The 14,642-nt window shown below is 37.5% G+C and overlaps 1 protein-coding gene across 10 annotated transcripts in view; it reads right to left on the bottom strand.

The window, feature by feature from the left end:
• EXOC6 (exocyst complex component 6) overlaps positions 1-14,642 on the bottom strand; it is a 99,135-nt gene that overhangs the window by 72,776 nt on the left and 11,717 nt on the right. For all 10 annotated transcript variants that reach the window (XR_010071557.1, XM_063338260.1, XM_063338261.1 and 7 more), the window contains exons 2-5: positions 4,887-5,058; positions 3,545-3,592; positions 3,326-3,416; positions 2,370-2,415 (exon numbers count right to left, since the gene is read on the bottom strand). Coding sequence is in view for 9 of the 10 variants with exons in the window: in XM_063338260.1 (XP_063194330.1) it covers positions 2,370-2,415; positions 3,326-3,416; positions 3,545-3,592; positions 4,887-5,058 (357 nt within the window). In the remaining variant the exon portion in view is untranslated. The remainder of the gene's footprint in view (positions 1-2,369; positions 2,416-3,325; positions 3,417-3,544; positions 3,593-4,886; positions 5,059-14,642) is intronic.

Genomic DNA, 14,642 nt, shown 5'->3' with positions numbered 1-14,642 from the left:
TGCACTGATGCTATGGATGCCCTTGCTATTGCTCAGTCACTTAGTGATAAAGGCCAGGTACACGCACTCTGGATTTGTTTGTTGCCTGCACAAGGAAATTACCATTTAAATTACCTACAAGTTCCATGGGATAGCCACCTCTAGGCTGTATTATAGGGAATTGTCACAGGCAGAGTAGTAACTGTAGCGTAGCTAATGGAAGAGATATCTGAGCTGGAGCAGTAGCCTGCAGCAGAATCTAAACCTTCTGCACTCCATGTGATTTCAAGGTATGGTACATCAAAGCTATGGCATCTCCCCGCTCCCTTAGATCTTTTTATGGTATGACAATGACATGTCCAAACCCTTCAATTCAGTATATCGTCCTCTGACTTTTGAGACTTCCTGGCTGGCAACTCCTTCCATGGGGAAATTATCAGACCTGAATCTCTTAAATAATAGAAATTTAGTTTTAGATTTAAAGAGTACTGATGATTTCTCAGAAAGCATATGAACCATCAGTGGACTCTACAAAACTACTAATGAACATGGAGTCAAAATGCTAAAGTCCATCTCCAATTTTATCTCACCTAAGTGATCTCTCCATGATGACATTAGGAACTGTAGCTTCCCTTGCAATTCTAAAACCGGGATGCTGCTTGTCTTGCCTGACAGAGCAAGGGAATGTGAGAATGCAGGCCTTGATCCCAGTGTTTCCATATTTTCAACACGCTAAACGTTGCTCACTCTACAGACCACCTTGCAGAAGGAAGTGGTGCGATTCAAACAGGACACTCTGCAGTCTGCTCTCTGACCACAGTAGCCAGGGCACTGGACTGCTTACATGTTTCTGCGGAGGTGCTCCATGAGAACTGCGACAACATGCTGCCAGCTACTCTAAGCAGATGTCAAACCAGTGTCCTGTTCAGAGGAAAGAGTGTATAGTAGTCAAGCTGGTAAGATCTACCACTCTGGTTCACATCTAGCAAGTTTTGGTTGTAGTAAGAGACAGCATAGTCCCACAGCTATTAGCTTATTCTTAAAGCTCTTCTGTTTCTGCAGACAGCCTCCCAGACAGCATGTGTACACAGGTATCAGGTAGCATATACACCACTGTCGACGGTGCATCAGATTTGCTGCACTACTGATTGATCTGTGTGTAGTAGATCTGAGGCATTTTGGACATGTCTGCATGCAGGCTTTAGAGCTGATTTACCCATACACAGTGGCCGTTGTTGAGGATTTTCAGATGTCTGGCAGTATGACAGGAGGTGTTGGCTACCCAGACAACAGAAATCCAGACAAACAGTCCAAAAGTAAATCTAGATTACACAGTAGCCCAGTAGACACCTGACTATGCATAGTTAGTCCCAAATGGAAACGCTCAGGTCCAGACAGACTTGTTAGCAGGAGCTCCCTGCAGTGGTGCCAGGTATATAAAGAGGCAACGACAACCATCATGAATCCAGTAAGGGAAGACGCAGAGCAATTGGTTTGACTGAGGCTGTATGAAAAGCAGGCAGGGATAAAGGTGGCAATGGTGCTGTAGAAATCAGGAAGGAGAGAACAGCAGCAGTAGTATTGCTGGGGTGGGTGTGCATGAGGTGCACGGCAGCGGCATCGGCCCCAGTGGGACAGGATGGCAGCTACAGGGGGGCAGCCAAGCCACCATGGAGAGAGAACTGGGGATACTGGGGTTACTCTGAGAAGATGAAAAGTGAAGACACAACAGAGGAAGGAGCAACTGGTCATGTACCAGTTAGAAACCATTACTCTAGAAATTTATTTTTAATTATAGTTTTAATTTTCTTTTTTTTTTTTAACAAGTCGATTTGTCACAGAGGGGAAAAAAAACCAAAAACAAACTGCAACACATTTTCTGCACTTCTTTTTCATAATCCCATGCACACAAAAGATTAGCATAGAGATACCAGATAGGTCTAAAGAAAGGTATATGAAGTAAAATGTCCTTTTTCTTGGATGATGAATTTGATTTAAATACATCAGGATAGATTAATCAGGTATTAATGTACTCTGAAAGTTCTTTACTCCCTAAGGATCATCGTATTCTTGCTTCTTAAACTGTTTAAAGTATTAAAAAATAACACACTTACTTCATATTTTATTATAATAATTTCACTGCATGTCATGCTTATTGAAGTAAACATTATTTTTCATGGCAATCACTAAGATCCTAAAATTTTTTATATTTAATATAACATTTGTTCACTTGCAGTGACATTCTTAAAACACAGACAAGGTATTATGAAAAAAGACTACACGTACCAAGATACAGGACTTAGAATACTTACTTGTCTACATTAGTGTTTGCTATTCTATCAGTTTACTTACAAGTGTTGTATCTTACTCACAGAAATAAGAACACTCACCTTTTTACATTCATCTGTTCTTTTAGTTTGCTGTACATTTCCAGCACTGCATAAAAACAAGCAGATTAACCCATGGATCTTATTGTGGCTTTAGTTAATAAAAGAGGAAAATATATACTGTAAAGGACAAAATAAACCATAGAAAAAGATATGCTACATTTATCTTATCTAATTCCAACAGTAACATAAACGTGATAAAACTAGCAAAAACAAATTCTAGAATGCAGCTAAGAAAGAAAAAAGAATTGAGCTCTTAACAGCTTTTAAATGAAAAAGAATTAAGATTAAACAAAACAGTAGACACTACATGCATCAAGCATATTCATTTACTTACTACATACTATAACTTTATCTGCCTTACCAGTCTATGATCTGTCTCCATTAAATGGCAACAGTACCACCTACTGTACTCATAACAAGTCAACAACAAGCCTTTACAAAGAAAATTCTCAAATCTGTCTTACGACAATATCACAAACAGGATAAAATCCTTACAGAGCTGTGTGTGCTATAATATTACCTCTCTGAAACATCATTTAGAGCCCTTATATTTAATTTAAAAAAAGCCTGTAATGGCACAGAGCTAAAACTACAACACTGAAATAGATTCATTAGTATTTTCTCTAAAATTCAAACAGTACAAACCATGCTCTTAAGCAACAAATTTTTTGTTTATCTTATTCAAAATATTACTTCATTTAAATCTGTATGTGCCTACATTGTTTGCATCATTTATATCTGTCTCGCTGTCTTCTCACAACGTGGCATAATTGCTCTACGCCAAATATCGTAAAAGACGTGGAAGCTACATGTTGACATCTTTTTAAATCCCACTAATTTTTCCGTTAAACTGGGTGTTACAGGACCACAACTTAAAAAATAATATTCTTTACCATTTTGGCTATTGTGACTTACTGTATTTAATTTGCCGTCATATTTAGCTATAGGTCACTCACCTGGAAGACACAACTGTAGTTTTTCCACAACTGTTGTAATATTCCGTTGCTGAACCCTACATCGGATGATTTCCTCTGTTTGAGCTATCACCTTAGAGATTTAAAAAAAAAAAAAAAAAAAAAAAAGAGAGAGAAAGAAAATCACAATTAAATTATGCAAATAAATTTAATTTGGTACAAATATTCATAATGCCCATATAGGAAGCACCAATTTCTCACCTCTTTCCCAGCATCCTGAAGCCTTCGGTTGGTATCAGTAACTTGGACCTTAAAAATAATTTCACCTTTGTTAGACAAATATGCATATATTGCCCTGATGTGACTGCTCACCCTTGTAATCAGATCATGCTTCATGAGAAACTTAGAACAAAGAAATGCAAATTCAAATTAACTCTACAGCTTGAACTTGAACTTTTGATCGCAAAGGGCTTTTGTTAACTTCAATTACTTATGACAGTTCTTTCTAACAGATTCTGTGGCAAACTTCTCAAATTTACTTGGGATTTTTGAACTTTCCTTGTTTCTGTAGGTCTGTCAAACAATTCAAATCATTGACCCAATTGACCACTGGTCCCTTTTTGATAACCTCAATGAGCTCTATGGGCCATTCATTGTCTGTAAGAAATGGTGATTGCATTTTATGGTAATTAAACATTCATACTTTGCTGAATGCAAACACTGGGTGGTTGATTAACATCAAACGTGGAAATCTCCAAACCACAGCAACATTTTAATGCTGCAGGTGCAGGCAAAGCTCGACCTCAGATTTTCCCACATAGTAAGTGACTCATTAGGTCATCATAATAAGGAAGCACATTCTAGTTTATTAAAAATCTCATTAATTTCTGAACAAAGATGCTCAATGACCTCATTGACGCTGTATTTGGTCTCTTGTTATCTGAATATCCTTTATATAATGCTCTTCTAATCATAACCTCTGATGAACTATGCTCATTCTGTCTGGTGTGCATATTTTGCTCTCAAAAGTGTAAAGAGAGCTAAAAGGGACGGATCTCATAATTCACTATTCTGCATTGTGATTTGGGAGTAAATCTTAGTTCTCATTTCTAATGAAAACTACTAACTCCACCTACTCTCCTACTCATTACAGAGTAAAGAAAATTTATTTTTCATGCATAATTACAGTATTTTTATTTTTCTAATCAAGAGTTTCACTTTTTTCTAAGGTCTGATGTGTAAACGCATGATTAGAAAAGAGACCTACGCAAGAAATATTAGTTTTACCATTTGTTGTTCTTTACCTTCTAAGAAAGCCTTTAAAAAGGGCAAAATAATTTTGGTAGCATTTTCTGAAAACATACATTTTTAAAAAAATCAGAATTAGACCTAATAAAATATTCATCTTTGTAAATGTAAATTACTGGATCAAGCAACACAGCTCTAATCACAAATCCTACATAATCCACTTTTAAAAAATTGTTGCAAACATCACACTGTATGTGACAATCACTAAATTTTTATTCTTCAGTAAGAGTGTCAAATTACTTCTTTTGAATTAAAAGGCAATGATATATGAAACTCTGAAAAACTAGGTCCTTACCTTTAATTTTTCTGCATCAGCCCTAACTTTAAGAAGTTCTGTAATAGCATCCACAAAGCCCTGATGGTGAAAATTGCACATCTTTTCTATCTCCCTGTCATGGTTACGTATGCAGGCATCTAGTTTTTCCATAAACCTCTGGTGTGCATTTGGTTGGTCATCATATACAGACCTGTTAAATACAAACAAGAAGTTGTTTACTTTTCCCCCCAGTTAAAAATAATACACAAGGATCTTTATTGAAATCTCTCTCTTAAAAAGAAAAGAAAAGCACGCAAACTTGATGTTACGGTGGCATCATTTGTGATCCACTCCACCAAAATAAGCATTAAAAGAAAGAGATGGCGCAAAACTGAACCCAGCCCTTATGGCATTAATCCAGGTGCTTAACCACTTACATCATGGTTGACCTGAGCCTCACTGCTCTGTTATTTATGCCCTAATGCTCAAATACGGGTACAAAAGAATCAGTTTCTCCAACCACCTCAAATAGCATGGATCGCTTTTCCATCAAATTCCACTCTTTGCTAAATATAAATAAGTGCAAACATACAAATTTGCTTTTCTGGTATTCCTAACATCAGAGTTATCCAACTAAATCAGGGTCGGATGCTTCCAGCCAGAAGGACAGGAGCACTGTGTGGCAGCAGCCAGACCCCTGGCGGAAGGCAATCCCCACTGCTCCCTGCCTCCTCCTGCCCGCCCTCAACATCTCCCAAAGCAAAACCACGACATGCTGCTACCTCAATGGGATCTAACTTTCAGGAATGGCTAAAATCAAGTATTTTGGTTTCTTTTACTCACTGTTTGAATAGTACACTTATAAACCTCAATCAGGAAAGATGACTCCTGGAGAAATTACTGTCGTAGCTTGTTGAGCTGCATCAGAAATAGAAAGCTGCGTGGAAAAATGCTCAAGCATGAGACCGAGCAAAGGAGACGGGGCAATTTAAAGCTTTAGACTTTAGCAGAGGAAGCGAGAAAAGAGGTATTACAGAGAACTGTACTGGAAACCAAAAGTATGAAGTCTCCCAAGAAAGGTTAGGCACAGGCAGTTCCAAAATTTCATTAATTGTTATAGCAACAACAGCAGAGACAGGTAATTTTTGAAGCAGGTTTTCAGATAGAATGAGAGCAGCAGTACGAGGATGATATACATATACAAACATGTTTGTACTGCAAACTACAAGCGTTCAAATAAAATCAGGCGATCAAAAATCTTTAAATTCCTTTTTTTTTGCCTCTAATTTCCTCCAGAAATCCATAAGGAGAAGCCGCTTTAACAAATAAATAAATAAATAAATAAATCTTAAGATGCGGGGGGGAAGACTGAAGTTCCAATGATCTCAGCGTTGCTTGTAGAACCACAGTCTTAAGTTCAAGACCCAGGCAACAGTGAGTCAAAGCCTCTACACCTCTTAAGTACAGAGAAAGTACTTCCCTCCCAGTCTTCTTGGAGAAGTATGACTTCCCATATTCTTCAAGATCCTCTTTTCTAACCAGGCAGCTGGGCTCTGACAAGATCTGGGGTCATCATCACCAGTTCAACAAACCTATAGCTGAGTGTCTGACAAGAACTTTGCCTTTCAAGGAAGAAAAGGGTATAGAAGAGATTCAAAAGACTCTTGAAACTAGATTCTTCATCCTTTTTGAGTTCCTCCCGACCTTGGCTGATATACTCAGAGAAGCAACTGAAGTTAGAGAAATGAGAAAGGTAATAAGCTGTCCTACATGCCCAAAGGAAGAAAGTCAGCTCCCGACAGCCTGCTTGCTATAGATATTTTCTAAGGGAAAAATCGATTCAACAGAATATTCCTAGAATATCACCCTTTTGCTTATGATAGGAAAACAAGGCTATGGTACTGAAAGGCAGGCTCTTTCCTCCAAAATGCACCAGGGAAAAAACATAAAAGATTGTTGACCCATGATGCGGTTCACAAAGGGAAAAATACTCCTCACCCTTTCCACCAGTGCAGTTTGAAATGACAGCTGGAAGGAACAAACGTATGACCATCAGTCTTTCCTCCTGAGGTTCCTGTCAGACTGCCTGAAAGAGACTCACTCCTCAGGGCTGCCCAGGATGACTGAGGTTTAAAGGGCTGTGGTAGAAGATCATGAGTGACCCACACCTGCCAGTGGGAAACACCTGCACACAGAAGCTGGTGCTGGCTGGAGGGACAAGCAGCAACCTGGCCTGGGAGGAAAGAAAGGTGCACAACACATAGTCAGCACTGAGGGAGCTCTCATTAGGCAACCTAATATTCTGCAGCTGAAGACACAGGGGGAAGCATGTAGACCCTGGAAGGACTGTTACCTGTAAAGAAATGGGGAAGGGATAACAAAAAGGTTCAACAACTGATGTAGTGCTCCAAAATACATGGTACAAGCTGGTTACATGAGTGCTGCTCTCTCTCTATAACAAAAGGGTCAGAGAAGTTGTAACCTACAGGGTGGACATAGAGGGACATCCACCTGTCTCCAGACTACTGTTCCTGGGGAAGAAATAAAAATATTAGGAGGACCAGAGGCATCAGACAGTGCCTTCACAGATATCGGGCATGCATGAGCTGCCTGTGAATGGGCTGGACTCATTATCTATACTGCACTGGATGCTAAAGCAAAAACCAGCAAAAACATTCAATTTATTACTGCTTCCTTGAGCCTTTTATTTAAGGGTGGAAGGAGGCTCCAAGTTTAGGTCTCCTGCCAATGTTCTCAAAGGGAAGTGCGAAGGGAATATCATTATCACAAAGACAAGAGACTTAACATTTATCGCTGTGTATTTGTAACTGTAAGTTGTGTAACATAACAGTAAAGTGAAAACAGTAGTAAAACACAGTAGGCCAAAGAGACCTAAAATGAGAACAGGACTGCAAAAAGATGGTGCAAGAGGAACTCCATACTTGAGTGTGTATCACAAAACTTTCTTTAGTGGTAGCAATGCACTGCCTTTTTGGACTTAGACATTGCCTGATGATTTTGGTATATCCACTGTCTGCAGTTCAGCATGGCTGTGTTGATACCTTTTTATCGATTTCAGATCTGCCAACACTGGCAGACATGCTGTTAAAATACTGGGAGAGGGAAATAATTTGCAATGAGGAGATTTCTCTTTAAAATGTTATCAAACAATTCCATACAACATAGCCAGAAATTCTGGAAGCACATACAATGTAGCATAGGCAATACACTATTACAAAAATTAGTATTTATTATTTTTTCTCAATATTAAAGCTACTTACGCTTCACTTTAATGATCATAAATAAAATACTGATTAATAATTCTCAGGGGTATTATCACAATATTTAATTCAAAATCATATAGGGAATAAATGTTTAAAACTGGGGGGGAAGAAATCAATACTACGTACATCCCGACACACTGCCTTAACCACCTCATTAAAATAACAGTTACTATTTTATGTTCTACATTGTACTGTTTTGTGCAGGGCTACTAATAAAATGGTGATCTGTGATCTAAAACAGAATTTTGACAGAGCTCCTTAAGATTCGCTAGAAGTATAAATTCCATACTAATTGCATATGTAGACAGCTCCATCTTGTGGGAACAATAACAAATCAACCCTCTTCAGCACACTAGTGAAGAAACTCCCAACACAGAACTGCTTACCTTTAAAGAAATGAATTATCACAGTATTTAAAAGAAATTCACACTTTGTATCACAACCCTCTGATCTAGGTGAGAAGTAAGGGGATGAATTAAACAAGTTTACTAACGTCCTTAAGACTCTGTACTCTTAGGACACTATACACACGGCTATTTCAGGGGCTTCAGAAGGAAGTGTGACCCAAAGCACCAGCCTTTTTGAAAGCGTGTGTGTACCTGAGAGAGCCCTGCGATCCCTGGCCGTGGGCAAAAATTAGGCTTTTTCTCAAAACTGCAAACACAACTGGGGTGATGCACGCCTGATTTACCCATTATGGAACACCACACATAAGTACCACAAGGTTTGTTTCTGATACTGAAGCTTATTTTCCATACACACACTTATCTAAATAAAGTAATTGCACCACTTTGAATAATTATCTGAAGGTGTACATTTCAATAGAATATGGCACTGATAGCAAATGTGCACATTTTTGGAGTGAAATTATCAGAGAGACAAATCACCATACCACAGTATCTTGGAGAGAGAGACAGAATCCTGAAAGCATCCTATAGCTAATTCCTTTAAATTGCAAGGCAAAATTAACAGAATTTACAATACACACACACACAGAGTTCTGCTGAGAAGAGAGTGAAGAAGTGGTAACCCTCCCAGATGCATTTCTTCAGGAGATTACTACTGCATGCAATTAAATCCACCCTAAAAATATCTCTCTCTCTCACTTTAAGTAGCTTCACATACGTCAGTGGGAAGTGTCATAAAAAGGGGCAAACATGCCTAGGTCATCAAGAGAAATTTTACAGGTTGTGCTGGTTTTGGCTGGGGTAGAGTTAATTTTCTTCATAGTAGCTAGTACAGGGCTATGTTTTGGATTTGTGCTGGAAACAGTGTTGCTAATACAGGGATTTTTTTGTTATTGCTGAGCAGTGCTTACACAGCACCAAGGCCTTTTCTGCTCCTCACACCACCCCGCCAGTGCCTGAGCCGGGGGTGCACAAGAAGCTGGGAGGGGACATAGTTGGAACAGCTGATCCCAACTGACCAGAGGGATATCCCACACCATATGACGTTGTGTTCAGTACGTAAAGCTGGGAGAAGAAGAAGGAAGGGGGAGACGTTCAGAGTTATGGTGTCTGTCTTCCCAAGTAACCGTTACACATGATGGAACCCTGTTGTCCTGGAGATGGCTGGACACCTGCCTGCCCATGGGAAGCAGTGAATGAATTGCTTGTTTTGCTTTCCTTGCATGCACACTTTTGCTTTACCTATTAAGCTTTCTTTATCTCAGCCCATGAGGTTTTTTTCCTCGCTTTTACCCCTCCGATTCTCTCCCCCATCCAAACTGGGGGTAGTGAGCGAGCGGCTGTGTGGTGCTTAGTTGCCAGCTAGCAACTATGTATGTGTAAGATATAGTTCTTTCAAGTTTTGTTTACATTTATACACTTCTGAATGAAGAATGCCAAGGATCCTCTTCAGCTTTATGGGCCCCTGAAGTGGATGCCGTTGGTCTGAAGTATAGCACAAATCTGAACTAAGAAAAACTGAAAGATATGGTCAGTTTGTATTACAATTGCTTTCAGCCTGTGATCTATACTGCTATAGGAACCTAGAGACTACCAGTCTTTGACTAGTCAATGACTACTAGTCATTGATTCACATCATGGAAAAATGGAAAAAAAAAAAAAAAGGGAGAAAATCATTGTTGTTGGAGACAGAAGTTTGTACTTCATTTTGGCACAAAAAAAAAAAAAAAGAAAAATACACAACATACCATCTTAATTTTCCATCTGGAATGAGAGAACTTTAACTTCAGTGACTAGTTAGATATCAGTATTGCGAATCAGTGACAGGGCAGGTACCATTTTCATTCCTAATTGATAGGGCAAGCAGGGCACCCAGGAAGAGCACAAGCAGAGCTGAAGGATTTTTCTCGTAAGGTGTAGCAGGTTATTTATTTATATTCCCCAGAACTCTGTTTATAGACAGAGAGACCTTTTTTCCTGACTCATCCCAACAACTGGACAATATGAGTCATGTTAATGCCAGCCTAGGTAAATAAAAGATAGTGCAGAAAGTACTCAAACAAGGGGAAAAATTGAAGCAGGAGTAGTCAGAGAGCACTTAACTAAGGGAGAAAGATATCTCAGTCACTGGCTCAATTTTATTGCAATAGGGATATTTTTACCTTGGTCTTTTCTTAACAGCTGTGCTGAAGGGAGAAAGACAAGTATAAACAGATTTGAATTCAGGTCTCAATAAAAAACAAAGGAGAATTTTTAGATATGCAACCATTTTCCAATTAAAGAAAATCAAACAAGGTTACTTTATACCATAAAAAAAACTCCCCACAATTTTTATTTTCAAAACTGAAAGACAATATGAAAAATATGTATTAAGAGGTCTTATTGAAAATTTTTTGTGCTTACATGCAAAAATCTATTGAAGCACCAGAGGGCACCATTCTATACACAAAAATACCAGACGCTGAGTAAGCAAAAAGGCTAATCTCCAGAGAGCTAAAATTCAGCCAAGAATCATAACACCTAATCTGCCATGAATTCCACTTGATCCTCCACAAAATAATACTTCAAAAAATCAATTATCCTCACATTATCTGATCCATTATATAATGACAACTCCATACATATGCATTATAACTCTAAGCCACTATCATAGATCTCTTCAAAAATGGTTACAGTACAGCTTCAAAAATATATTTCTGATATCATTTCATATAAATATTTTCTGTGCATGCAAACAGGATACACATTATTAAATGCCTGAGTGCAAATGGGATTAAAAGAGGATTAGAATTTCACTAAGGAGGAGGGAAATAAAAAGTTACAGGCCAAAAAATATCATAAGCTCAGAAATTAATTTAATACATTGACTGAACTACTGGAAAGGTAGGCAAAGGAATTGCATATAGACTAATAAATGTAAAAGAAAAGGAGCATAAAATACTCTTTTGAGAGTTCAGCAAGTACCCCAAATTCGCTTTTTCCCTCCTCATCCCCAGTCTTCACATCTACGTTATCTTCCCAGTAGAAAATGAGAATAATTAGAAACCCAAACACAACTTCCACTGTAATCTGCTTGGTGGGAGTTTAGCACGGAAAAGTAAATTGCAAGAGTAATCAGAATGAGAACTAAAGTAATTTTGTCCCTTATATCGGTGGCAACACCTGTAACTTCTCAATGGTAAGCAGAACTGCTCAAGTACTCAGGCTTCAGGCAAAAATGAAGAGTTTATTTTATTTAAAATAGAAGCTCCATACTTTCATAAGAAAATAATGATTCAGAAGATAATATGAACTCCTGGTTGGTGATAACTGTCAATTAAAAATCATTATTAAAACGGCCTATTAGATAAAGAAAAAAAATAATATTTAACAACCCCCTTTTGGGGTTTTAAAAAATCTATTATTTCTTGAAGGTTTGAGGGCTTGGGGTTTTTTGTGTGTGTGTTTTTTAAATGGGCAATGATTCAATTTTTAATTGCGACCCATATACAGGAAAAACATCTATGAGCTTATGGAGCTTTACTGCAAATTTTTAGAGTGAACAATTCTCTTCCTAGTAATCATTGTTAATAATAGATTCTAACAGCAGCAAAAACTCTTAAACCAGATTATCTACTTAAAAAATAGCAAAAAAAATTGTCAGAAAATAGAGAAAAAAATACCAGTCTTTTTACAGGACAAAGTAGCTCCTCACTAATGACTTGCCACCTTTCACCATTTTCATATACCCCCAACCCATCCCATTTCTAAGATGAATTGGAGGTTCCCCGCCCCTCCCTACATTGCCACAAAGTCTTTCATTTCCTGATTACAAAAGACATATGAAGCAATTAAAAACTGTATACACGCATTCCTTTCATGGTACTGATAACCACTTAGTAAGTGCCAATCAGTTACATCTCCATGAATGCTGTGATGACTATGGGAATTACGCATATCTGCACAATAGTTGTATAAGTTTGACATGGAATGTCAGCCTGACCATGCAACTTCTGAACTGCAAAGGACGCAAGAAAAAATATTCATCTGTAGAGCTTCAGATTTAGCATTGTGGGAAAAATAAATTTAACTGCCACTTTGATCAGTTAAACCAATTCACACACACAAAAAAAAAGAAACTCAGACATACAATTTTCATTCCATATTTCAAAGTAATACTTAAAATAAAACACACGCACAAATAAAGCAAGTCTCAAGTGCTTGTGGAAAATTATGTTTTTAGAATTCATGTCTTGCTACCATAGACAATTTTGGACTGAGGCTAGAGGTGCTCTCAAATAGTTCCCATACACACATTGCAAGAAGTGGCCCAGTAGATGTTTGTCTTCTCCCTCCATTTCTCATTTGATTGAAAAAAAAAAAAAGAGAGATTAAATAGAGTTATAAAATAAGATAATATTTACAATTAAAACTGGTATGATGAGCGCAGTGAGATCAATGCAAGCACAAAACACTGACCATGCAAATTAAGATTCTGCCTTGAAAACAGACCTGTCATTGTGACTATAACCATGGCATCCCTTACCACGATACTGTATCACACACTCCCTTTAAGTTGCAATTTCACAGGAAACACTGCAGAAACTTCCTTTGTCCTACAATATACAAAGATATTTTCTGTTTACACAAACTGCAAACTTTGTGGGGATTTTTCCATGGAGTAATTTCATATAGGTTTCTGCATACACCCTAAAAAGCTTTATAAAATAATGTCCAGGTGTTTCCTGTAATTCAACTGGAGTTATGGTAATAAGCACATTTCTTAACATCTTTCTATGCCAGGCGCTACCTAGGGTCCAGTTCTGCCACCCTTATTCATAATTACATCTCACCACTCTATTTAAAAGATTGCATTACATGCCAGAACTCAAGCTATGGCCTAATCAGAGAAAAGATTTTATTAATCTTAGTTTAGCTGTTATGTTTTACTTGCCTGGTTTTCCTGGATGTGCAATTTCTGTGAATTGTTCTCACTAATAGTATCCTGTTTCTATGAGCAGGAAAGGGCTGAGTACAGTTTGTTAGTTAACATTACTTCCTATAAGCAGGGTCCATATTCTGTAGTAGCAGCACTACAGCAGTCATTGTTCATGCTGGATAAGCAATGGATCACGCTGATGGCTGTTAATGGACATCCTCTGCAGCGAAACATGAACTGATAATCAGTAAACCCAGATTTGCAATAGACTTCCTCCTTCCTGTTTTTACATTGCTGACCAAGGAGATGTCTCTTCCTGCTAAGCCTTTGTGCGACTTACTGATGTATGAAGCAAGAAACTGAAAAACAAGTGCTGCACTACTTTTTTTTTTTTTTTTTTTTTTTAGTTTTGTGTTGTAATAGTAGCTAAAAAAGACAGTAAAGAAAACGCCAGCTTTACTAACTTTGGTACTAGCTATCGCCACGTAACTAAATGCCAAGTTTGGACATCTGTTTCTTATACCTAAATAGATACAGTGGACATAGTTGGAACCTATGTTATTTCATAGAAAATAAAATAAGAAACTGAAGTCCATATAGTAATATTCTTATCTTCCCTTAATATTTCCACAGACTGTAACATAAATTGTTCCATTTTAGGAGCAATGGATTCACATATAAATGAAATTGTGAGTTTCTAAGTTATTTTTAAAGATTTGATCAGATTTCTATTACACATGTCCCAGAAATAATTAGTCATCTATTACAACCTATAGCTAATCTGTCTTCTTTATCTGGGGCACTTTAGACATAATCTTCAAGATAAATACGTAGTAATTGTTTCTGTAGAGCCTTCACAAGACAGATGAAAGTAGAACAGAACATTTGATGTCACAAATGTCTAAGTTACTTATTTCAATAGGCTTTGAATACCAACACTACGAAGATGTAAATATATTATTTTAGAAATCAAGAAGTTCCAGATTAAATAAAATATCCAATAATTAAAAAGTTTCAAAACCAATTGGATTAAGAATGTATTCTATTCAACACAGAACAAACCAGATCATTCTTTGATGTGTCACATTCCTCTGCAAACATATAACCAAAGCATATATTTACCAATAATTTTATATTATTAATTTTTGTTAACTCTATGAGTTCACATAGTCTATACATAGAAAAT

This window comes from Chroicocephalus ridibundus, chromosome 6 (assembly GCF_963924245.1).
Source record: "Chroicocephalus ridibundus chromosome 6, bChrRid1.1, whole genome shotgun sequence".
Classification (NCBI taxonomy): domain Eukaryota; kingdom Metazoa; phylum Chordata; class Aves; order Charadriiformes; family Laridae; genus Chroicocephalus; species Chroicocephalus ridibundus.
Note: the sequence above shows the minus strand (reverse complement) of the source record. Positions and strands in the feature narration are given on the sequence as shown.